Source organism: Cryptomeria japonica, chromosome 9 (genome assembly GCF_030272615.1).
Source record: "Cryptomeria japonica chromosome 9, Sugi_1.0, whole genome shotgun sequence".
NCBI classification, from domain to species: Eukaryota; Viridiplantae; Streptophyta; class Pinopsida; order Cupressales; family Cupressaceae; genus Cryptomeria; species Cryptomeria japonica.
In genome coordinates, this window is record NC_081413.1 from 382,163,075 (window position 1) to 382,188,561 (window position 25,487).

Consider the following 25,487-nt stretch of genomic DNA (forward strand, 5'->3'; position numbering starts at 1 on the left):
CTGACCTCAGTCAAATCCCAATGGCAAATTTGGCCTGCTTGCCTCTTCATTTTCCTTTCTATCTCCATTTTGAATGACACAACTCAATCTTTCAAGCATTCAAACTCTATACACCCTTTGCAAGAAATCTCTCTTATTTTTAGGCTTTCATGTGATTGTTATCAGCACTCTTTATAGGCATTTGAACATTCTTTAAGCACTCTATCGTCCAACATGGGTTTCCTTGACATTCTCGCATTCTTAAGGACATCTTGTTTAAGCTATTTGAAATTTTTCATCTCCCTTCTTGGTGTGAGGTAATTGTGTTCATGCCTTTACTCCTTGCTTTCGTATTCTAGCAGTAATTGTGACCTCTTAGGTGTTGTTGACACTTGTTGAATTCCATGTTTCCTTTCAACACTCATACACACTAGCATGTTGCTTTTTAAGGACCTAGAAGTAATATTCATAACATTTCAATTTACTACCCTTAGTCTAGACACACTTAGGCTAGAGAGCACACACATTTCTACTTCCTTTACATCATTATATGCATGAGGAAAATCAAAAGGTAAAAACGGGCTTGATCATTCATGGCAAGCTCCCAAGCAATCCAAGCCTTCTTTCTTGTCCAAGTAGCAAGTTCTTAAATAATTCAAATGCACAAAGGTTTGCCTGTACTTCTCTTTCCTTTTGTTCGTTTGATCATTTTGTATGAATTAGTAAGTTTTGCCTCATTTTTTCTACTTTTGTGTTTTTTGGCATCTCTATCCTTGTTGTTGTGCTTGCCTTTTGTCTTTTGTCGTGTAGGGAAGTCAAATTTTGGTTCTTCAGTTGAGTTTTGCAATTTTCTAGAATGATGATGTAAAAACTAGACTATAGCATGTGAGTCAGATGATAATGTATTGTGTAAACATCCACACATTGCAGACACGTCCTAGACAATGAACTTCATACTCTAGTGCCAAGTTCCTTTCTCTCTGTTGTTTTCATTTCTGAATTTAGTTTGTCAATTCTGCATTTCTATTTGTTGAAATTGATAGATTTTCAACCCAGCTCTTAGTTTTAGCTTAAGAGATAGTTTATTTCGATTAGTCAAAACAATTAAAATATTGCTAGTCTTTATTGTTCTTTCAGTTGCAAAATAGTAGAAAAAAAAAATTCTAAAAAACTAGTTATATTCTAGAGTAAAACTGATTTGAGATTAACAAAAACACATTCTTAAAACAATTTCAGATATCTAGTTTCACATTACCATGGCCAAATGGCCTTCTCCTGGCCTCCACCTTATAGATTGACTTGACAGATCCCTTAAGTCTCCCTCTTTGACTTCCTGGCCATTTTAGTCAGCAAACAACTTGTCTCGTGACTTTGGCAACCACCTAGCCATGTGCCCCAAAACAAGCTCACCAAACTCCCTTCCTATGGGCTGCCCAATAAACTACCTTGAGTCCTATGTCAAGCTCCTTAGTGGGGACCACTTCTTATTCAAACTCCTTGCCACCATCCCCCAAAGCTTTTTTAGCATTCCAACAAACACCCCTTTCTCCAAGGACAATTTATCAGCTCACCATCTCTTGGGCTCACATTACTGTGTGCCCTTCACTATGGGTTGCCTTGCCAGCCCTTCACTATGGGTTGCCTTGCCAACCCTTCCTCCAAGTCACTTCTACCTTGTTCACCATCCAGTAGACTCACCCAGCTACTTTGCTTCATTTTTAGGGGTCTTTTTCAGCATGCCAACATCCAATTGACCAACCTCACCATCCTTGCATGGGCAAGGTTGCTTTTCTTCACCCTTAAAACCCATGTAGGGCACCCAACCCCAAGGATAGGCATCTCTAGCACCATAATTTCTCACTATATGGAAATCCACGGATACCTACCAAGTCCATTGAAAGATGAATGTCACCCAAATAAACAATTACAAGCATATACAAATTGGTGTAGGGTTTTGTTATTTAGGGTCATGAAGGTGGTTGGTATATTGTATGGGCCAACTCAAAGCACAAACGATTCATTAAAACCATTGTTTGTTTGAATATCATCTTCCAAATATACTCTTCCTTCACTCAAATTCAAAGTAACCCAACTTTGCCAACACAAAGAAACATTTTCCACACTACAATTGGTCAAGCATGTCATCTAATTGGTTTGCAGATAGTAGTGATGTTGTTGAAGATTGCATATTCAATGCACATTCTCCAAATTCCATCTTTCTCCAGCACTAGAACTATTGTTGGCTACAATGTAATATACTTGTAATCACACCTCATTCCAAAAGCAAGTACATTTGCATTTTAATCTCAATGTATTCCGTGAGTGATTTACCCTAAAAAATAATGCTAGACAGTGGAGGATCAAGAAAGAACTAGATCTCATTCTCCACTTCCCAATAATGAGGTAAATCACTTGATTCTTGAAATACTACACCAAACTCACCCAATTGTTTCAGTTGTTTATGCACTGTAGGGTAAAATATAAGTCTTTTCTCAAAATTTTGCTTTGTTGTCTTAGGACTTATTATAATAAACATGACAAATTTCTTACTGGCATTTAATTAACATTTTTTCTTGATTTGGAATGACTAAGGAGATATTTTGCAGCGAGGCTTCCCTTCCTTGCGTTGATGTTTATAGCGTCGGTCAGATTTTTCCCTAAACCGACTTTGCAAATCCAAATGTCTAATTGGCCTTCCGGCCTTAGACATTTTGTGGATAGTTTTATATCCTTGCCGCTGTTTGTGTTTATAAATATGATTAAGTGTAATTAGCCACCCCTTGGATTATAAGATGTGTTTATTAAGTCATGATCTATGTCAAACTAAAAACGTGTTGGTTAAAATATAACCGATCTCCAATGAAGTGACATGATGGTTTAATAAGAAGCCGACCTTTGGAGGAGACGTATTGTTTGGCATCATCCATGCATGGGTGTATAGTTTGGTCCCCTCTCACTTCCAAGGCATCAAATCTATATACAAGCGAATCCTATTCTTGATCAGCATATTAATATTTGTTGGAGTAAATAATTATTCATCTTGGATATTATTACACTTTACTTAAGTTTACTTAGGTACATGCATTTAATAGTAGTTTGGGTATGAGACACTTGGGTGTTTGCGCCACATTGGGATAGTGCGTATAGGAGAATTTCCACCTTTTATGGTGTTGATCTTATCTTCTTGTTACATTCCACCTCATGTGGAATATTTTATTGTTTCTCCTACCTACCCACACCTATTTCCTACCTACCCTTGTTTCTTATTGAGCCACATGTCATGTTTGTGTGCTCACATATCCCTAGCCTTGCCTATATAAGCAAGCTCATCTACTTTGTTTGTACGGGCAATCATTGAACATCTTGTAATGATCCAGTTGATCATATTTTGTATCTTGATGGAATACAGTTTATTCCTATCATCTATTTTGTCTCTCTATTTGTGCTTTCCATTTTCTCTAGACCTTGGCAAAATCTCACAATATTCTTCTACAGTTTGTGATCTTCTACAGCAGATCGGTATATCACATACAAGCAGATCGGTATATCACATACAAGCAGATCGCATACATCTAGATTGTGTTCTATCTACAGCAGTTATATCATTCATTCAGCAGTTCGTTGATATTTATCTACAGCGGATTGTGAATCAGTAAGGAAGACATTTCCATAGCAGATCGTATATTCTGGTTATTGCCATTAATATAGCTTCACGTGTGAAGCAAATTCATTGTAAAGACATCTTGTATATCAATATATATAAAGGAGCTTCTTTGCTGGGTTTTTCACCTTCAACAGGAAGGTTTTCCCTGGATAATATTTGTGCATTTGTGTTTGATTTATTGCCTATCTAATCTGATCATTAAAATTTAATATGGTATCAGAGCCACGGTGAAAGAAAGATCGTGATCAAATTCTCTACAACTTCTAAGCTTTCTCTCCTCTCTCTCCTTCAAGAAGTATCTACTAAGTCTCGAAAATGGTGAACGGTCTTAAAGTTGAAGATAGGCTTGAAGGCGCATCTAACTTCACCTCATGGAAGTTTAGAGTGCTAATTACACTTGAAGAAAATGACCTCCTTCAATTTGTGGAGGAAAGGGATTTATCTGAACCTGAAGATCATGAGGAAAAGCTTCAATTTAAGAAAAATGCCATCAAAGCAAAGAAGATATTAATCGACTCCATGAGGGATCACTTGGTGTCTCTCATCTCCAAGATGACAACTGCGAGAGATATGTTCAAGACCTTGGAAGACTTATACGAGATTAACAACGTAAGTAGGGCTCTTGCCTTGAGGCAACAACTTCACCAAGTAAAGATGGCAAAGGGAGATTCAATCATCACCTACTTCATGAAAATTTCAGAATTGAGAGATCAACTAAGCGCAATTGGGGATCAAGTGATTGATAAAGACCTTGCCATGCTAGCCTTGAATGGTCTACCTCATTCATGGGAGCCATTCATCCAAAGCATAAGTGGAAGATCCAAATTACATAAGTTTGATCGACTCTGTGCGGATTGTGTTCAAGAAGAATCAAGATTGACAGCTAGGGGAATTATCAAAAGCTCTCAAAATGAAGATACACATGTTCTTGCCACTCAATCTACCAAGAAACGTAAGAATGGAAGAAGGGCAACTTCAAAAGGAATAGAGATCTGAAATCAGATTTTGCACCTGATTCTAGGAAGAAGAAGAAAGAACTCTCTCGCATCTAGTGTTTTAGGTGTGACAAGTTTGGTCACTTTGCAAAGGATTGTTTGACAAGACCAAATCATCAAGGAGCAAACATCAGTGAAGTCTCATCTCAGAAGGAGGTTGAAGATAACTCCAATGGTTTTCTTTTCGTATCAGCATTATCAAGCAATGTTCCTACAGACAGTGATACCTAGTTGATTGACAATGGAGCCTCTAGACATATCACCGGCTATTGAGAGCACCTTTCTGATTTGGTGGAGTCAAATCTTCAAGTTATTATTGGGGATGATGCACGCTATTCTGTAAGAGGATTTGGTGCCACATCTCTAAACCTTGAATCTGGAGTTTCTCTACACCTAAGTGATGTGTTGTTCGTGTCAAGGATCAAGAGAAACCTTGTGTCTATTTCAGCCTTGGAGGATAAGGGCTATCAAATTGCATTTTCTGAATGAAGAGTTCTTGCCTAGCCTAAGAACTCCAGCATCAAGACTGCTCGTGTGATCGGGAATCGACAAGAGAGTTTGTATAAACTCTCCACTCTCCCTGTTCAAGCTCTTATTCACGATTCTTCCAGCTCCAGCGAACTTTGCCACAGAAAACTTGGACATCTCCACTTAAGCGCTCTTCCATCACTGGAGAAGATGGTAAAAGGTATTCCTAAACTTAGTCATGTACATGATGGTACTTGTAAAGGTTGTGCTATGGGTAAAAATATTAAGAGTCCTTTTCATAGCAATGAAAGTAGGTCTAAAGAAATTCTAGATCTTGTACGTTCAGATTTATGTGGTCCAATGTCTATTCCATCCCTAAGTGGATGTTTGTATTATGTAACTTTCATAGATGACTACTCTAGGAAGACTTGGGTTTATTTCTTAAGGTCTAAAGAGTCTGATGAAGTCCTAGGTAGGTTTAAAGAGTTTAAAGCTCTAGTAGAAAATTTGTCTAGGACAAAAATTAAAACTTTAAGGTCTAATAATGGAGGTGAGTACACCTCGGGTAGCTTTTGTGATTTCTGTATTGAGGCAGGGATCAAGAGGGAGTTTTGTGTCCCTTACAACCCTCAACAAAATGGGGTTGCAGAAAGGAAGAACAGATCTATTGTTGAAGCTGCAAAAGCTATGATTCATGATCAAGACCTTCAAACTTTTCTATGGGCAGAAACCTCTAGAATAGCAGTGTATGTTCAGAACAGATGTCCTCACCGAATTTTGCAAGACATGACCCCGGAAGAAGTTTTTTTAGGAATCAAGCCTAATATTAGTCATCTGAGAATCTTTGGTTGTCCTGTGTATGTTCATATTCCCAAGGACAAGAGGACCAAGTTGGAACCTTCTGGCAAGAGAGGGATATTTGTGGGCTACAGTGAAACCTCCAAAGCCTACCGTATTTACATCCCTGTTCAAAAGCAAATAGAAGTAAGCGGGGATGTCACATTTGAGGAAGATGTTGCATTCAGGAAATCAAAGGGTTCATGCATGGAGATAGATGATGAGACTCAAGACATGGATGTTGATCGTGCTCCTGAGATTCAGAGGGAGTCTACACAACCTGATATGAATGATGATCCAATTGAACCTTTAGATCCCACTGATGGGCCTAGAGATATTGTTGTGTCTCGAAAGAGACCTCTTTGGGCAAGAAACACTTTGCGGGAAGCAAAACTATTTGTCGCTCCTAGAGGTACATTCAGAGAAAGTAAAAGACCACAAAGATTCTCTAATTATGTTGCATTGATGTGTAATCTTATTGAGTCTAAACCTTCCAGTGTAGAGGAAGCCTCAAAATAACAGGTTTGGAAAGATGCAATGGATGAGGAATATCAATCCATTCTCAAGAATGATGTGTGGGATATTGTACCTAGACCGAAAGGCAAGTCTGTTGTATCTTCCAAGTGGTTGTACAAGATTAAGCATGGAGCTGATGGCAGCATTGAAAAGTACAAGGCTAGATTTGTAGCCCGTGGCTTCTCTCAACAAGAGGGAATATACTATGAAGAAACATTTACTCCTGTTGCTCACTATACTTCCATTAGAACCATCATTGCCATTGCAGCAGCTAAGGGATGGAAGTTACATCAGATGGATGTGAAGACAGCTTTTCTCAATGGTGTAATTGAAGAAGAGGTCTACATCAACCAACCTGAGGGATTCGTGATTCATGGGAAAGAGTCTCATGTGTGTAAATTGAAGAAATCTCTATATGGTCTTAAACAGGCGCCTCGAGCTTGGTATGAAAGAATTGACAGATACCTAGTGGGTTTGGATTTTTGCAAGAATGATGTTGATCCAAACCTTTACTTCAAGATATTCAATGGTGATATGTTGATCTTGGTAGTTTATGTTGATGACCTATTTGTTACTGGACAAGATCATCTCATTGATAGATGCAAGAAGGAGTTGACTTCAGAATTCGAGATGGACTTAGGACTCTGTTGTGACCTTTTTCACACATCGCCCCATTGCAAATGGGGACCCTCTCTTTTCCTGCTTTCTAGGGTTGTGTTAGTGTCCTATGACCTTTTGCTGCAGTTTCACCAAGCCTTGTCCAATTCAGAGCATTTCAGGCCCTGACGATTGAAAGTTAGTTTTTGCAAGTTATGTCATTCCGAAATGCGAACACCACCAGAGTGCTTAGAGAGGCCAAAGGACGAAGATCGCAATTTATTTGGACGAATTTGGACAACTTTCTATTTTTAGAAAGTTTGCTTTTTCCTATTTTTTAGAAAGTTTTGTTTTTGGCATTTTTAGCCCAATCCCCGGTATGGCTATTTTTAGAAAGTTTTCCCTATTTTTTAGGGATGTCTGCTTTTTGCTTTTTCGGAATGGGAACCTAGGGTTTGCACTTGCACCACTGACCAGCTTGACCGGGACTCAAAAATTCCAAGTTTTGACCTAAAAAGCTAAATCCCTAGATTTTAGGCTTTTTGCTTTTTCGGGATGCAAACCTAGGGTTTACACTTGCACCACTAACCAGCATCGACCGAAACTCAAAAATTCCAAGTTTTGACCTAAAAAGCTAAATCCCTAGATTTTAGGCTTTTTGCTTTTTCGAGATGCAAACCTAGGGTTTACACTTGCAAAACTGACCAGCTTCGACCGGAACTCGAAAATTCCAAGTTTTGACCTAAAAAGCCAAATCCCTAGATTTTAGCGGGCGTGATGCCTCAGATGATCCACCTAGGCATAGATTTCAAATTTCAAGTTAATACGGTTAAATTTGATTACGCTGTGAAATTTTGAATTTTTTCTAAGAAATTTGGCTATCTGGAATGTCACCCTGATCCTGAAATTTGACTAAGTCTGGAAAATTGGAGAATCCTCCAAAAACTAGATTTTGCATTATAAGTCCTAGAGACCTGAAACCACTCTCAAACATCCTGACAATATATATGAAATATAACTTAAAGTATAAGAAAGAGAAAAGACATATTGAAATACCACTTATACTTAAATGTTATATTTCATATATAGTCCACCCTCTTGAGAGCCTCCAAAAGTCCGCCTTGAAGAGCAAAGGTCTGGAAGTCCGCCCATGTTGGAGATGTCTAAAAGTCCGCCATGTTGAGAGGTGTCTAAAGTCCGCCATGCATGTTGGAGAGGCTATGAAGAAGGAGCATAGAACTCCGCCCTCAAGGAGACCTTCCTAAAGTCCGCCTTGAGAGGCTTCAAAACTCCGCCATGTCTTGTGGACTCTCCAAAGTCCGCCCAAACTTGTTGGTGAAGATGGTAAGGACATCAAAACTCTGCCCAAGCATGTCAATTGGTGGTCATGCCTCTTAAACTCCGCCCGTTGCCTTGTGGAGTGAGAAAAGAAGATGTGGGAGCCTTGTCCAAACTCCGCCCTCCAAGCATTGAGAGTCCTTAGAAGTCCGCCCTACCCTAGCAACATGATGGAAAGGTTTAGAAGTCCGCCTATGAGGAGCAACCTCCAAAGTCCGCCATACGTTGGGAAGATTTTTGAAGAGCAACCTCCAAAGTCCGCCCAAGGTCTTCAAAGTGGTGGGAGCCTAGCCTAAAGTCCGCCACACATGTTAGGGAGAGCCATGAGGAGAGGCCTCCAAAGTCCGCCATGTCTTAGGACTCTCTAAACTCTGCCATGTGGGAACCAAGTCCAAAGTCCGCTCAAGGTAAGGAGACTCATCCAAAACTCCGCCCTATCCTACCATGTTGGTGGCCAACCCTTCAAAGTCCGCCATGTTTTGGAAGAGGCCATGATGGCCAACACTCTAAAGTCCGCCATGTGTGTGGGGTGCCCAAGGGGTGAAGTCCAAAGTCCGCCCTATGTTGGAGGCCCATCAAAACTCCGCCCTACCCTAGGAAGTAGATGCTAAGTATGATGTTGAAGAGCCTTCTCAAACTCCGCCATGCCTTGGAGAAGTAAGGAAAGTCCGCCCAAGTTTGAGGAAGATGAAGGTAAGCCTCCAAAAGTCTGCCTACACATAAAAGTCAAACAGAATCAACGAAAATACAAAGTGATGTCATGAAAATCCTTCAAGATTTCGAACTTAAATCCAAAATAGAAAGTTTTCAAAAGGAGAATATTGGAAGATTGATAAGGATTTCGAACTTAAATCCAAAATGGAAAGTTTTTTTTAAGAGAATATTGGAAGATTAATAAATATTTTGAACTTATAGCCAAATTGGAGACTTTTGGAAGATATTTTCTTCGAATTTGGAAACATGACAACACTTTCTAAAAGATGAAGTTAAAATTGGAAACATGATTTGGAAGATTTTAAGGGTTTCTGATTGAGGATTTAACTTTATTTACAAATACTTCGTTGTAAACTTCATTTCTACACCAAGAAGTTCGAAAATATTAAGGAGAGCATAGTAAAATACTTTCAGTTTGGAGTTCATCTGGAGAAAGTTTTGGATATTGTTGGAAGTTGGATAAACTTTTTTGACAAAAGTTTCACAGATTTTTGGAGAAAGACAACCAGTATAAGGACGAATTATTGAATCTCTCCTGAATTTTTGAGTATTTTTTAAGGTGAAATTAAATTCATGATGCAGATTTATGTATTTTCTGAGTTTTTCCAGAGTTTGAGAAATGATTTTTAGTGAATTTGTTCGAATTTCTAAGGGAGGAAAATCATTTTTTTGGCTAAGTATATGAAATTTTCGGAGTTATAACACTTGGTGTTGGATTGTGATCACAGTTGTCTTGAAGGTTGGAGAATTTACATGTGAAAATCCCATTCTCACGGCTAAGTATGAAAATGAAGTGAAATTTTCCAAGCACTTAGCCGTTCACAGCCTCGATTTTCTTTAATCCAAGATAGATTTCTAACTTATTTTCCTTTGGTTTTACAGGTCGCAAGAGGAAATAGAAGCGGGATCATCATAGAGATCGCAGTTGGAGTTTCAAGCCAAACGAAAGATTGAGGACAAGTTCACAGGCAAGGTTCATCTGGGCGTGAAGATAGCCAAAATTTGGCTAAGTATGGGAAATGTTTCACAAAGAAAATTCCAATTTCCTCAATTATGATGAAGGCATGTTAGGGTATCAAGAAGAAGGACATGATCACAGCGAATGCCTGAACAGCTTGATCCCATCATTTCATATTTGCAAGGGGTTACCCAGAGCTTTTTAACCCTCCTCCCATGCAACATAAATTGGTAGCTGAAGGCAAGATCGTCACAGAAAACACAAATGGAGTTTCGAGCCAAATTCAGAATTGAAGACAGGACCACGAGCAAGGTTCGGCCGAGTATAGAGAGGGCCAAAATTTGGCTAAGTATAAAAAAAAAAACTTCATGAGGGGATTTCTTCTCCAAATTCAAGGCACTTGAAAGAATCTCAAGGCATCAAGAAAGAAAAGTTCTCAGGCTTGGTGAAAATATGGAAAAGTTAGACTCCTGAAGGAATTAAAAAAGACAAGCTCCCAAGCAGAATCAAATGGTGACAAGAAGGAATCAAATTTCCATACTTAGACAATTTCTTGACACAAATTGGAGAATTCAAGGAAGACATCCAACACGTTGAGGTGGCGCCTCGTCATCTTTCGACCAATCAGATTGCTCCAAGTCAACATGTCTAGGTTCAATGAACCTGACTTATCCAGAAGCTTCTAGAAGAGCACACTTCACAATGCAACAACCTTCTATTTTCATTGATGGTTCATATTTAGCAAGAAGGACAAGTGTCCCAAATGTAATTTTCTCATTGGTCGAGGGTAGTTAGTTTTGGGAAACCCTAATTAGGGTTTGTAGCTTTCAATCTGGGCCCTTGATCACTGTTTGATCTCGGTCGTTCGTTTACTCTTGAAAACTATATAAGGCTACCTCCTCTCATTTGGAGAGGGTGAGGTCTTTTGATGTATTGTTGCTTAAGGTCATTTCTAGATAATATATTGCATGTGCGTTGCTTTGTAAATTCTATTATTTGAATGATTTGCATGGTTTCAATTGCCTCAACACTTAGTTAAAATTAATCTAGATTTGTTTACATTGTTGTTAATTTGAATGAAGGATTTGATAAGTATCAATTGACGGTGTATCTCCGCTCATACTTTTGGTAAATGGATGATTTCCATTCTACCGTGCAAAGTTAGTCTAAGCCCATCCCCTGTGCATCCCAACATCTCAATCATAAGCACAACCCATTGAAGATTGCACCGGCCTTGTGTAGTTGTCCCTAGTGTGGCGAAGCAAGGTCTGGTTTCTCGAGAGCACCCAGTTGATACCGTCTCCGAAATTCATAGAATTAGATTAGCCTTCCTAAACCCTATCTCTTTTTCCCTTTCTTTTGAAAGTCTAAATCCCAGAAAATTCCAAAAAAAAAAGAAGAGCCTAAAATCGCTAAATCCATCTAAGTCCAACAGTTCAAGATACTTGTCAAACGTAAGTCCCCCTTGAAATTTCAGCATACACTACCCAAGAAGCTATTCCACTAAAGTCGCTTGTTTGCACATATAGACCTTGGAATCAGTAGTGATTTTTCAGGAGAGGATAGAATACCTTCGGGTATCCTATCCTAATGTTTGGTAGATGATAAAACAGACACCAACAAACTCATGCACTTCTTTCTAAGTTTGGAAGTTTGGCAGAGGCCCAATGAGATTATTCTAAGTCAAGGAAAATACACCATTGATATCTTGAAGAGATTTGGAATGATAGATTGTAAATCTATGTCTACACCAATGGAAACTAACTTGAAGAAATTGAGGGAAGTTGCAGCTAGTTCAGATCTTGTGGACCCTACTATGTCAGGCAATTGATTGGGTCCTTGATGTATCTGGTTAATGTTGTCGGGTAATTAAGCATTAAGGTAAATTGTGTTAGCATCGGCAGTTAACCTGTCGATTGTCGGCAGTTGGCACCGGATAACTGACCAGACTCCTTTATATTGTATCCGTTTCCAGTCTTTGGACATGCTATTGTAGTCAAACATATTGCTATCATTGTATGTACTGGCTTATTATGAATCAATAGAACACTTGTGAGTTCCATATATTTTGTGTACTTTTGTCATTTATGCAATGTCTTAACCTAACACCCTATGGGGAAAACATTTGGCGTTGTTGCCTAAGTAAAAACTTGGGAGCAACGGGAAAAGGACGTACTACATGGCACACGGATAATGGGACAACCATTACCAGAAGGAACGAGTGACCCTGATAGATAACCCGAAGAATTGTTCGAGGGGGAAAAGACACTCACGAAGGATTTCTCCTGCATCCTACAGGCGGCAATCGAAACACACGTACAAAGGGAAGCCACCGCCGAAGATGTCCCAAAAGATGTTGTGTGGAGTTCGCTCGGAGTAAGCGCCACTGTGAATCAGTTGATGAGCGAACTGCCTAACTTTTGGCACAAGGATTTTTGGCTCTCCAGAACCGAAGGGAAGACATCTACCAAGAGAACCGACGGCAACAAATTCTACGGGAATTTAGGGAGCGCCAAGAAGATGAGCACAATACATGAACTCTTACGGTCAGAGAGAATAAATAAGAACACCCCATTGTAATGAGTATGTCAGTGACATACATTATGTACGAGGGATGAAGTAATAAAAGTTTATTTTTGCTGTGTACATGGTGTGTGCTTGTTGTGTACGGAAGTGATTTATGCCCAATATACTAAATAAAGACAAAAATAAAAAGATACAAAGTGACGAATGGGAAGTGGCACAAAGAGCGTTGAATCTCAAACAACAGATAGAACGAAGGCGTAGGCTAAGGCAGCTTGCCGACGAACGACTGGCCGAGGGGTTGCTCGAAGGGAACCTAGGAGGTGTCACTGAGAGAATTACACTCTCTACACTGTTGTAGGGTTGCTCGAAGGGAACCTAGAAGAAGTCATGGAGGGTGCTGAAGGAGAACTCTACAGTTCGCCAGAATTCCACCATAGCAAAGATGTAAATATCTTAATCGGCAATAAATCTTTTGGCCAAAATTTTTTTTTAAATCGGGAAAAAATTGGCAATAAATCCGCAAAATTATCGCACATTTGAAAATATATAATTTTTTTAAATATTCTAAAAAAACACATGTATACACTAAATTTATAGAACACAATAGCATATTACTGGTTTCCATCATATATAAATCATAGTTTGAGACTTTGAGTCAAATACATACCATATGGCATATAGCAAAATGATATACCAAAAAAACAAGTTCAAGTTCTAAATAGTAAATACTAAATACGATTGAGTCAAATCCATATTGTAGAGCGTAGACCACAAAACAAATTAGTGAAGTCTGAATACATATTAAGTTCATGGTTTCATATCATTGAAAACTGGAAATCATAGATTGCGTTTGCGACTAAAACTCAAAAAACTCTATTGCCCCTGAGTGGGTGCTGAAGTAGATGGTGTTGCAGCAGCTGCTGCTGCTGCAATATCCTCAACCGATGATGAATCTGCCTCTTCTGGATCAACAAACTCATCTCCCGCCTCCTCACGTTTTGCCACCTCTGCCGCCCATTCAGCTGCCTCCCTCTCCATCTCATCTAACTAAGCGTCATTATCCACATCAACATCACCAGTAGCACCATCAGGTTCAGCAATCCAATCCGTCATGTATGGATCAATCTCATCAATGTCAAGTGCGTCATATGAATTGTTCCCTTGTACCCTCCTTTCATGCAGTAGAAGGTTGTACTGCACATATACAAGGTCATTCAATCGCTTTTGAGTCAACCTATTGCGCTTTTTTGTGTGAATGGCCTCAAAGACACTCCAGTTGCACTCACAACTAGAAGCACTACAAGGCTGAGATAATATGCGGATTGCAAGCTTTTGGAGATTAGGCGTTGTGGCACCATAATCTTCCCACCACAGATCTGCAAGCATACAAATTGGCATTTATAACTCGGTAAAGATTTTTATAATCTTAAAGATTGAAATAAATGGTAAAATAGATTTAAGAGCACATTTTTTTTTACCTAGCAGCAGGGTGTCTCTCTTACGAATACCAATAGGTGAAGAAAACAATGGCCCATCTTCCTTCTTGTACCTCTGCAACTCATCAACAATGATGTCTTGAATATTTTCATCAAGAACCAACCTCTGAATACATGTGTCAAGGCCAAGTTGAACCTCCTCATCTATTTTGAAATTGCGGGAGTAAAAGAACTTGGGGTTAAAATAGTAGGCAGCAGCATGGATATGTTGGTGGAGTTGTCGGTTCCACCTTTGATCAATTATGCGCCATATGGGTTCATATTTAGTCCTCTCTGACCCATACAAGTGCTGAATTGCCTCTTTGGCCTTATCCATGGCCTCATATAGATACCCTATGGGGCTTTTATCCCCATCCACCATCCGTAGAACCCTCACCAACGGTTCTGACAACTAGACATGACAAATTTAACAAAAATCAGCAATGTATAATATTAGAAAATTTAAAAATATATCATCAATTGAAATTTGAACTTTGAACACTTACATTGATGATCTCCTCCATGAGTTTGGCATATCTATCATCAAAAACAGCCTTCACGACCTTCTCTGCTTCAGGCTTCCTACAATAAGAGCTTTGCAACCATCTTTCACTCACAAACATCCTCTTTAGGTTGGGCAATGCACGTAATATGCTCTGTAAGTTGAGGAAATTCGTGGCAAAACGTGTGACTCCTGAACGTACAAGATCCTTACCATCAGTGTGTTGTCTCATAAGCTCCAAGACCCATGTGTGGTTGTAGATGTACTTTGTGATTTCCCTTCCATCTTCAACCACATTCTTCACCCAACTAAGTTTCCCTATGTCCTCGAGGAGTAAATCAAGGCAATGAGCAGCACAAGGGCTCCAAAATAATGATGAATGCGTAGCCTGTGGAAGTTTACCCGCTACCACATATGCAGCTGCATTATCAGTCACAACCTAAACAACATTTTGCACTCCCACTTCGATCACCACCTCATTCAACATGTTGCACAAGGTTTCTGCATTCTTCACTTGATCTGAGGCATCAATCGATTTTAAAAATACCCCCTGTCCCCTTGAAGCAACTAGAAAGTTTATGAGTGTCCTATTCCTACTATCTGTCCACCCATCAAATAAAATGGTGCAGCCATTCCTTTCCCAATTCCTCCTTTGTTGTTCCACCAGCTGATGTGTGTTTTGGACCTCATCCTGCAATAATGGCCCACTCAACTCATAACGACTTGGGGACTTGAACCCCTTACCAGAAATGGTCAATCCACTGACCATTTGCTCCCAATATGGACTCTCAATAATACTAAACGGAATATTGTTGTAAATCCAAAATCTAGCCACTGTCGCTCTTGTCTATTGATGCACTTCCTTATTCCGTGAAGTACCTAACAATCCAGGTTGTGCACCAGGAGTGTTACGAGGAATGAAAAAACCAGATGTATTGCTGCCCACCCCAATATTTTCTGACTCTGTAGAACTGATATTCCTCGTTGGGGCTGCCATTGCCTTTGCTGTCCTCTTTTTTTCTACCTTCTTTTGCTCAAATTCTGAAAGTCTTGCTTTTGCCTCCCTTTGAACCTCTTCAGGACAATTGTCACATACTATAATATTTTGTCCACTGATTTGTGCAACGTGAATTTTGAGTCGGTATATGCCACCGGTCATAGTTTTTGTGCAATGGTTACAAATAACCTCTCCTGGCACTGCACTTGTTGTGCCATGTTTCCACATAGGATCCCTCTTTCTACCACCACCTCTACTTGTACCACCTCTAGTTGCAGAAGCCATTGTCTTTTATAAAAATTCGAAAAAAACCTATCAAAAGAGACCAAACATGGATCAATAAATATAAATTGAAGATGAACACAAATTAAAATTGGACAATTTAGCAAGGTGATGATTCACAGCCAAAGTACCAAACTATAGAATCTAGATAAATGTCTCATCAAGCTAATTGTATGTGCCTCCATTATCAATTAGATACATCTCAATTCTGTTATTTTTAAACCACTATTGCAGTGTGTAACTGTAGATCATGGATACAGTTAATTATTATTACATAGTGACACACCACTATTAGTAATTTATTACTATTATTACACAATACAGTGTATTGTGTAATAATAGTAATAAATTAAATTTTAATAAGTGTCTGTGTAGTGAACTATAAATTAATAATAGAGTAAGTAACTGTAAGATAATAATAGTAAATTATAGTCTTAGGAAACTATAGTAAACTACGGTCTTAGGAAAACTGCAGTAAAATAATAATAATAAATATTAAATATACAACACACTACACAGTATGAATTTTAGTTAAAAACTACTGCAAATTAATAGTTAATATGAATTTTACAGTGTAATTGTAAATTAATTTTGTGACATTTTTTTTATTCAAATTTCATACTGTGTTGCAGAAAAATTACTGTAAATTAATAATAAACAGTTACTGTTACACACTTACACTATTAATAAATATTGATCTGTAAATTAATAATATATAATATATATTATACACTATACACGCTATTATTAATAATATACTATTATACAGTTACCAGTATACAACTTAACACAATTTTGGGTTAGTTTTTTATTCTGTTATTTTGAATTTTTAACTGTGTTATACAGTATGCAACTTAACACAGTTTTGGGTTTGTTTTTTATTTGAATTAATGTCAGGAGGAAAATGTTAGATTATTACATTAACATCTTTGTATTGGCCACTTGGTTACCACAGTTTTGGGTAAAAAATTTATTCTATTATTTCAAGTTTATACAGTATAACATCTTTGTATATGTCATGGAAATTTCGAATCAAGAATCACGAATGAGCAGATAAAATAAAAATTTATTATGTTATTATGTACATTGTATATGTCGTGGAAATTTCGAATCACGAATGAACAAATAAAATAAATAAAAACCTGCAACACAATCTGAATGCCGCGTCGGTGGGGAAGCTGCAATCAAAACCGGCGAATTCGCATGCAATATGAATTTGCCTCTTTTTTTGTTTTTAACTTCAAACTTTTTACTTTTTAGGGTTGCGGCTCCGTCGTTTTTAGACGCGCGATTTTTATTAGGTTTTACGCAAGTTTTACACAATAAAATCGCGATTTTCAGTTAAACGATTCACGAGTTTTAATGAAAAAATCGTTTCCGATTTTTTGGACGATAAAATCGGCGGGCTGAATGAGTCGGGATATATCGCGATTTTTGCGATTTTCTGCCGATATTTACATCCTTGCACCATAGGATAAGAAGTCGCGAAGAGTTGGTGGAACAAACAAGGCGAAATCTAAACCTGATCAACGCTACCAGAGACCTACTAAAGAACTTGTCCATTTCGGAGGACAACCAGAGGGAGACAACCAACCGGAGGGAGACGACCGAAGGTGACGGTACGCCGAAGGTGCCGAGGGAACACAAGGGTACCGTACGAGAGACAATTTGTTCGGTTCGGGGTCAGCAACCTTCTCCGGAGGACCCACGAGTGGAGGGTCAGGTGCAAGAGGCCGAGGCGGCGGATCACCGGATACAAGCACACAAGGCATCAAAGGAGCAAGACCCAGCGGTGGGATGGCAAGTAAACAGAAATTGCCAAAGTTCATAGGGGACGGCAAGGAAGACCCCATATGGCACTGCCGCACATGTGAAACTATTTGGTCCGCCAACGAAGTGACGGACCAGGATGAGTGGGTACAGCAGTTCCAAGCCACGTTACGCGGGGTTGCCATAGATTGCTACTCCGATGTTGACAAGCAAAAAGTGGCCCCATGGGCCAATCCACAGAAGGAATTCAAGGAGGAGTTTCGGTTGCTCTGTGATGACAATGAAATCGTGGCCGAGATATACAGTACCAAACAAGGTCCCAAGGAGACAGTACGGGCATACAGTCGGAGGCTGAAAGAATTGCTGGGTAAAATGGAAAGCCAACCCGCAGATGGGTTGAAGAAAAGATGGTTCGTTGAAGGGTTGAAATCCTCCCTACGAAAGAAGATGAAAATTGTACTCCCAACGTCATATGACGACGCCTGTAATAGAGCGATGGACCTCAAGAGCGAACACAAAACGTCAAAGAAGAAGAAAAGTAATAAATACTCATGAGATCCTCTTCTAAGTATGCCACCTCATGGTGGTGACGGATTGTTCCATGAGGCCAAGGGGTGCAAGGAGTGCCCCACCCTTGGTGTTAGAAGAGAAGGATGTTCCAAACACCCTAGTTTGCCCTAAACCTCTACCATGGTTGACCATTAGATTAAGGAACTCCAATCATAGGGAGGAGAATAATGGTGACAAGAAGAGGTGAACAGCTATAGGATTCCTCACTAGGTACACCCCCTCATATGGATGGCGAAGGGCCACATGATGGACGAGAGGGATGGTATATTTGCTCTTGTGCCTAGGGTAGAGGATCGTGTAAGGCACCCTAATATGCTTCTTATCCTAACTCCCGTATGGTTGAATTCCATTAACGAATAAAATATATCATATGACTAATATAATGTTCCTAACCCTAGTAGGAAAGATCTATTTTATGGACTATGCTTTCAATAAGCTTGGAATTGTGATTTTAGGGCAAAAACTAGGGCATTTACAAAAGGAGACATTACACACAATGCTGAAATCAAGAGTGGATGCTCTTGTGTCAATGTGAAAAGAGATTTTCGACCCTAATGGGGATGTCAATGAAAGGCATTCTTACCATCATTGGAAGCAACCTTTTTGGCCACATGTTGATGCCAAAGGAAAAGGTTTCTGATGTTATTCCTAGGGAGGTCGTTTGGGTCATGTGTTGATATGTGTATTGACATGATGACACCAGCAAATGAAGCTCCATTTTCCTTCCAAAACCCTACTTCATAGGCTTTCCTAAGTTTTTCTCTGGCTCATAAATAGATCTCAAACTGCATCAGAATTCTCCAAATTCTCATTGCTGACTTCCTCTATGTCTGATCAACATCCCTGCCTCCAAAAACCTGATTAATGTTTTGAAACCTTATTCCTCTTCTTTTCACATTGTATTATAAAATCTACCCTTTATTGAAAAATTCATTATGGTCTGTTTTTAATTGCTTGGCACTCGGGCATCACTGTTTAATTTCTAAAACTGAAGTAAAAAGAAAATTGTGCAGACTTGTTTAACATCTGCACATTTAACCAAATATTCTATTACACATACAAGGAGATCGACATGATATTATAACTTTACAGCAACTTGCTGAAACAGATGCAACATCCCATTATATCCAAACATAGCCATATCCAGAAAGCTTCACGTGAGTTGAGTTTATCTCACCTCAAGAGTGTAAAGAAGAGTAGCAGTGCAAGAAAGGCAGGATCTGAGCCATATGAGCATGATGTGGTATCTTAGAGAGAAGAACAAGCTTCCTGCTTGGTAAATCAAACCTACTAAATGCATATTCCATATAGATTTTATGAATACAAAAGAACATTTGAACTATTAATACCTTTAAACAAGTTCACTGAACAATAACTCTCACATTATGATTACATACAATAATGAACTGTTTGATGGGTAAACTCTAATCCTATGAAATAAACCATGTGTCCAATCAAATCCTAACCCTAGGGAGTTCACCAATTTCATAATCAGTAGCCATTCTAATGGTAGAAGCTTTTCTTATTCATGCTTACCAATCAACTTTTTCTCTTTGACTGACATAAATTGATCACCATCACAACCAAACACGGGGATCATTAATGTGAAGGCCACATATTACAATGCCTCAATAATTCTCAAATGCGTTTTTAAAAGGAATATCTGACTTACTGCAGCTATCAACTCTGACAAGGAAAATGCTGAATCAAAGACCAGCAAGGATGGATGATGGAGATGCTCAAATAATTCCTCCACCACAATATTCCCTAACTGATGGTCCCATATCTCATGTGGTTTTAAAACATCTCTTGCCTCTTCAAGCTTTGCCCTGGCTGCCTGCAGTATTGTATTTAACACGAATTAGTGAAACCTATGAAATAGCATACTTGCTAACAAGGACACATATTTACACAGGTCAACAGTCTCCTCTTTTTGAAGAAACAATAATGTTTGCCAACAAGAACTTAATGTGTATGTTTTAAACTTGCATGACAATATAGACGGTTAGAAAAACGAAATTTGTTGTAATTAAGCATTTCTTATTGTCGACAAAAGTACTGCTCACTTTTCTCCATACTCCCTCTGCAATTATGGATTTTAAAATAATTGGGGGTGAAAGACTGAAGAAAATAATTGAAGATTTTTATTGGTGTATGGTGATGTAATTAGGAAGAGGAAATGTTTGGTGTTTAGCATCAATACTTACCAGATCCATCACTTTCCCTCAACCATGAAGGCTTGTAGACTGCAGTGATGGTGTATGTAATGGAACTCACAATAGCCATGTTTGTAAAAAAGGGAAATATGAGAAGTTTAAAAAATCTGTTAGATATGAACTTAAATATTCAAGGAAAACAAGCAAGAAGACAGCATTATAAAACAACTTCAAAAAAATATCCCAAAATCATTAGAATTTCCTTCACGTTGAGCTTCCAATTCAGACAACAAAACTCAAGAATTTATTTTGATTAAGGTTGGAGAGAATAGGTGAATGTTGACCCACTTCTCCAATGAAAAAAGGGTTTTAATCATGCAATTGAAAAAAGAAATGAAAGTGTAGCTTTTTGAATTTGGAGATTTCTCACTACTGTGATGGATTATAATGGTATATAAAAGAACTATTTGCAGACAGCTATGATTGCTACCATGAGCCTAGTCCTTTGTCAAAAGTGTCACATTATGGTGTGAACCATAATTCAAAAACTTGGACTCTGCTAAAACTCAGCAGCCCAAAAATTTGACTGAGTCACAAAATAACACGTGAAAAGCATTAAGAATGAATTCAAAGAATGGATCAATGTCATCCAAATCAATGGCACAAGGAGATTCCTCCTCCACCCTTTTAGTGTTAAACCAAAGTTGTGTTAGATAAAAGCAAGGTCATTGAAACACTCTTGGGTAATTCTATTCCTCTGCTTGGTGTTAATGCTCTCAAACTCTGTCCGATGCAATCAAAATGACAATCAAAGTCAGATATAAATAGATAGATACTAGTCTCTCTGATTTTCAAGGATTGGGGGACATGGAGATAATTTCAGAGAGGAAATCTTTTCCAGATTTAAGAGATGCCAAAGGAACGGCTATTTATATAATATATACAAAAAAAATTCAACTTTTAAAATACAAATGAAATAAAAATGCCAAAAATAACTTAAACAAACTAAAAGATGCTGAAATTTTAAAAAAGTGAATATTTAAATATATCTACTTAAATATAAACATGAGGATGTACATTGTCAATCTGAAATGAGTACAATTATGATGTCAATGAACTTGCTTGACATAAGATTATTTAATCTTCTAGAGATCTGTAATCTCATCCACAGCTAATAATAGAAATTATGAACCAATACAAAAATGGATTGTTCTACTTTTAATCAAAATAAATGACAGTTAGGATGGAAAGAATATTGTGATAAGAGAAGTAAATACACACATTTATCCTAGAAACCCCTTGAAAGGGTATAACCAGCTTTGGTAGTGGTGAATATGCTGCTACTAAATACTTAGTAAAGAACTAGATAATTGCGGCATGCAATCTACCCCTTGTTCCACTTGATTACACACATTGTTGAGCCTATGACATTAACTACAACGTGATTCTACTTCTCTATATTTTACAACACTCAAGTCTACATCCCATGATAGAAATCAAATCCCTATTCTCATTTAAAAGATGCTGGAATGTCCTCCTCATGCACTATAAGATCCCAGAAGCAGAATTGGAAGAAGAAATGTAATGTCCCCACTTTGAAATAGGATTTAATCATAAAATTTAAATTAAAATATAAACAAATTAAATTAAATATAATTAAAATTTAAATTAAGTTAATGAATGGTCAAAAGGCATGAAATGAAAAGTTGCGACTCCCTCAAACATGAGATATAAAAGAGAGAAGAGAACCTCATTTGAGAGAGGAGAGAGAGGAGGAAAAGAAATAATGGAGCATGTGAATCAAGGAAGAATCAATGGAAGAAAGAACGAATGGGAAGTAAATAAGGAAGTGACTCCTCTAAAGGAGGGCAGAAATTATGAAAGGTTGTGACTCTTTCAAAGGGTATAAAATGATGGAGGGTTGTGACTCTTTTGAATGGGTTGTAATTATGAAAGGTTGTGACTCTTTCAAAGGGCATAATTACAGAAGGTTGTGACTCTTTCAATGGGCATAAATGATGAAGGGTTGTGACTCTTTCAAAGGGTGGTGATTGTGAAAGGTTGAGACAATTACAAAGGGGAGACATGATGAAGAGGTGTGACCCTCCCTCACATTGGAAGATATAAGGGGAGAAAGTTTCATTTGATGAGGACATCAAAGCATAGCAGGAGTTCTCATAGAGCAATCAAATCAGACCTGAACTGTGATACTCTAATCTCTTGTGGGCAACATATAAGGTGATTCAAAAAGGGGACACTACAATTGGTATCAAAGCATGATTCTGCCAGCCTGATGGACATTACAAGTCGTATTTGGTGGGTAAAAATAAGAAGTTATTGGAGATCATATTATCATAGATTCAATTGATTATCATTCCAATAAAAAAGAAGATCTGTGCAGACTTAGTGAGCAGAATCAAAGGCGAATTGTATCAGATCAAAGAGCAGAATTAATGGTGCTTTGTAGCAGACCTAAGATCAGACTTAAGGAGCCTTTGTGAGCGGATTTTTGAAGGTTTAATAAGCAAATTATTTCAGACTTTCTGAGCAGATTTAGCAGACCTTAAGAGTATAGAACATCAAAGTTCATGAGCAGATTCAGAAGCAATTGATCACAAACGTTTTCCAGATTTATGGGCAGACAATTTCCAGACTTATGAGCAGATTTAAGCAGATTTGTGAGCAGATTGTATCAGACCTATTAAGCAGAAATTTTTTGAAGAACATTGAACAGATTTTGAAGGCATTTTGTTGCAGATCTTAAGGGCGAATAAGTACAAACCTTTGAGCAGAGTATAAGCACATTTAAGAAACAATTTTTTTGAGCAAATTGGTAAAGAGTTTCAGAACTAATTGAAGGAGATCATTCATTTATCCTTTTTATTTCTTTGGAAGTTAAAGCCTCATTTTTATAAAGATTGGTATCTCTTCCAGAGTAGGTGCTCAATAGTGGGGATTGGTGTCTCCAGGGGGTTAATGCTCCGTTGGTCTGCTGTGTTGTGGATTCTGCAGTGACCCGCAGATGCAAATTCGGACAGCTGGTTGGGATACAGCTGCACACTCAGCCTTTGCTGGATTTGGAAAATGTCAGACTGCGGACAGTCTTCATGAAGTGACTGACCCAACATATTGACTCAATTTTTTTTGATATTTTTCAGATTTTCTGATTTTTTGTTTTTTGTTTGGTTTAACAGGATCTTGCATATCCCAAATATGACATTAAAAAGGGCTCAATAGACTCAACTTGCTGCAAGGAACCTAACAGGGGTCCTTCTTCTAGCACCAATTCTGTTGACGTGGCTAAAATCGTAGTGCTACAACTCTATCCCTCCAACGCAGAATAGAATGTTCTCACTAAGTTATCCTGCAGTCATGAACTGACATTTGGAACCTTGAGGTTGTCCCCTTTGATCAACTTTAACAGCATTAGGGATTCCTTACGCAAGAGAGGATAGGATACTCAGCAAGAACATTCTATTATGCATTGGCCAGATAGAGTTGTAGCACTACGATTTTAGCCACGTCAACAAAATTATTTGTTGTGCTCATCACACACACACCCCTGTTTCAGGGGACCCCCCGTAGTTGCAATCTGCCCAAGAGAGGTGAAAGGTTTTTGTGGTCCAAGACCGTCAAAATCCCAAAGCATTGAAAGGGCGAATTCACAATGCATTCAAAGAATGTGTTGCATTGGGTTAAGACGCAAATAAAGGTTCCTCAAACTCTTTCGTCGCCCCTGCATACCAATTATTCAAAGTCGATAAACTATTGCCAAGGAAATCCCAAGGATAGCTCCGTCCAGTCTTCCCATGTGGAGAGCTCGGGTATTTTAAAGCATTTTTTTTTACAATCCTCTTGTCATTACCGAAAGTCTCCTAAGCTGCCTTCTATGCTTGGAATAAAACGCAAAAATCTCACATTGCAAGTTGAATAGCCAAAATTCTACCAAGAGGGTTAAAAAATAAGTTTGGTGATTGAAGAACAAATTCGCTCATCTCATGTTATATGCCCGAGTCTTGTATTGGGCAAAGGGGCGAAAATAAGGTTTGGCAACTTCACATTTTGCTAGAGATCCAAGAAAACCAAAGTTGCACATCCCATGCCAAATAAATTTGCAAGACAAATTTCGAGCGATTTGCCCCTAGAATCCTGAATTCTGCTAGGGCATTGGGCATCTAAAGCAAGCAAAATGGCATAACCCAAGATTGGAAAAAGTTCGCTCATTTCAATTGAAACAGCTGAATTTAATAAAAGCTAAAAGTCACCCAAACCAAAAGTTGCGCATTTTGGCCCAAAATGCCGAATTTGAAAAGAAAATAACTTAAACCAAATCGTCAAAAAACTCGAGTTTGAGAAGAGTAAAGGTGTATAAGAAGAAAATCACGCGATTCATCTCAAGAACCCGAAATTCAAAAAGAGGGCATTTAAAACCAATAAAGAAAATCACGCAATTCCATCTCAAAATCCCGAAATTACTAAAGGGAGGGTAAGGCCTTTAAAGCTAAAAACCAAAAGTCGTGCATTCTTAGCAAACTGGCCGAATTTTGTGTTTTGAAAGGTATTTTCACTTGACAGATTAAAAATCGCCCATTTTAATGAAAATGACCGAAATTTATCAAAGTGGGGCATTTAAAAAATTGAGTTAAAATCGCATGTTTTGAACAAAATGCCTGAAATTTTAAATGGAACGCATTTTGATTTAAAACCAAAATCTCTTAATTCAATCAAAACACCCGAAATTGGGAGGGCATTATAACTTAAGCGTTTAAAAGGAATAAATCGCACCAAAACGTTAAAACGCCAAAAGTTACCAAGGGGGGCGAAAGCTAAGTTTGACAAGTTGAAAGAGAGTTCGCTCATTTAGATTAAAATTCGCGCATTCCATGTCAAACCGTCGAGTCTTGGTGTTTGGTAAAGGGCGATTAGAATTTAGAATAAAACTCGCACATTTCAAGTCAAGTGACAAAATCAGAGCAAAATCACACAGAGGAGGTTTGCTCATCCTATGAGCAAGGACCGAATTTTATACTGGAGAAGAGGGGATTCAAGATTTATTTAAAAACGAAAGTGGATATTTTTATTTTCTCAGAGCCTTGAAAATTTTCATATTTATTAAAATCATTTATTTAATTTTTCAGAATGA

At 38.2% G+C, this 25,487-nt stretch overlaps 2 protein-coding genes across 2 annotated transcripts in view; both read right to left on the bottom strand.

Annotated features, from left to right (window-relative positions):
- The window catches only part of LOC131072713 (uncharacterized), a 126,077-nt gene that overhangs the window by 53,054 nt on the left and 47,536 nt on the right, over positions 1-25,487 (bottom strand). Inside the window, exon 3 of the mRNA XM_058008960.2 lies at positions 19,861-20,025. Coding sequence (XP_057864943.1) covers positions 19,861-20,025 — 165 coding nt within the window. The remainder of the gene's footprint in view (positions 1-19,860; positions 20,026-25,487) is intronic.
- Positions 13,362-14,810, bottom strand: LOC131072720 (uncharacterized). The gene is made up of 3 exons (XM_058008971.2): positions 14,574-14,810; positions 14,071-14,479; positions 13,362-13,968 (listed from the first exon to the last, which is right to left on the bottom strand). Exons 1-3 carry the CDS (start codon positions 14,799-14,801, stop codon positions 13,640-13,642), a joined length of 966 nt encoding a protein of 321 aa, XP_057864954.1. The 5' UTR covers positions 14,802-14,810; the 3' UTR covers positions 13,362-13,639.

Bases quoted from the DNA above. Each gene is read 5' to 3' on its own strand.
- LOC131072720 (XM_058008971.2), bottom strand. From the start codon at position 14,801: ATGAGACAACACACTGATGGTAAGGATCTTGTACGTTCAGGAGTCACA. The intron at 14,480-14,573 runs GTAAGTGTTCAA...TGTCATGTCTAG, and splicing joins TCATGGAGGAGATCATCAAT to TTGTCAGAACCGTTGGTGAG. The intron at 13,969-14,070 runs GTAAAAAAAAAT...GTATGCTTGCAG, and splicing joins GAGAGACACCCTGCTGCTAG to ATCTGTGGTGGGAAGATTAT.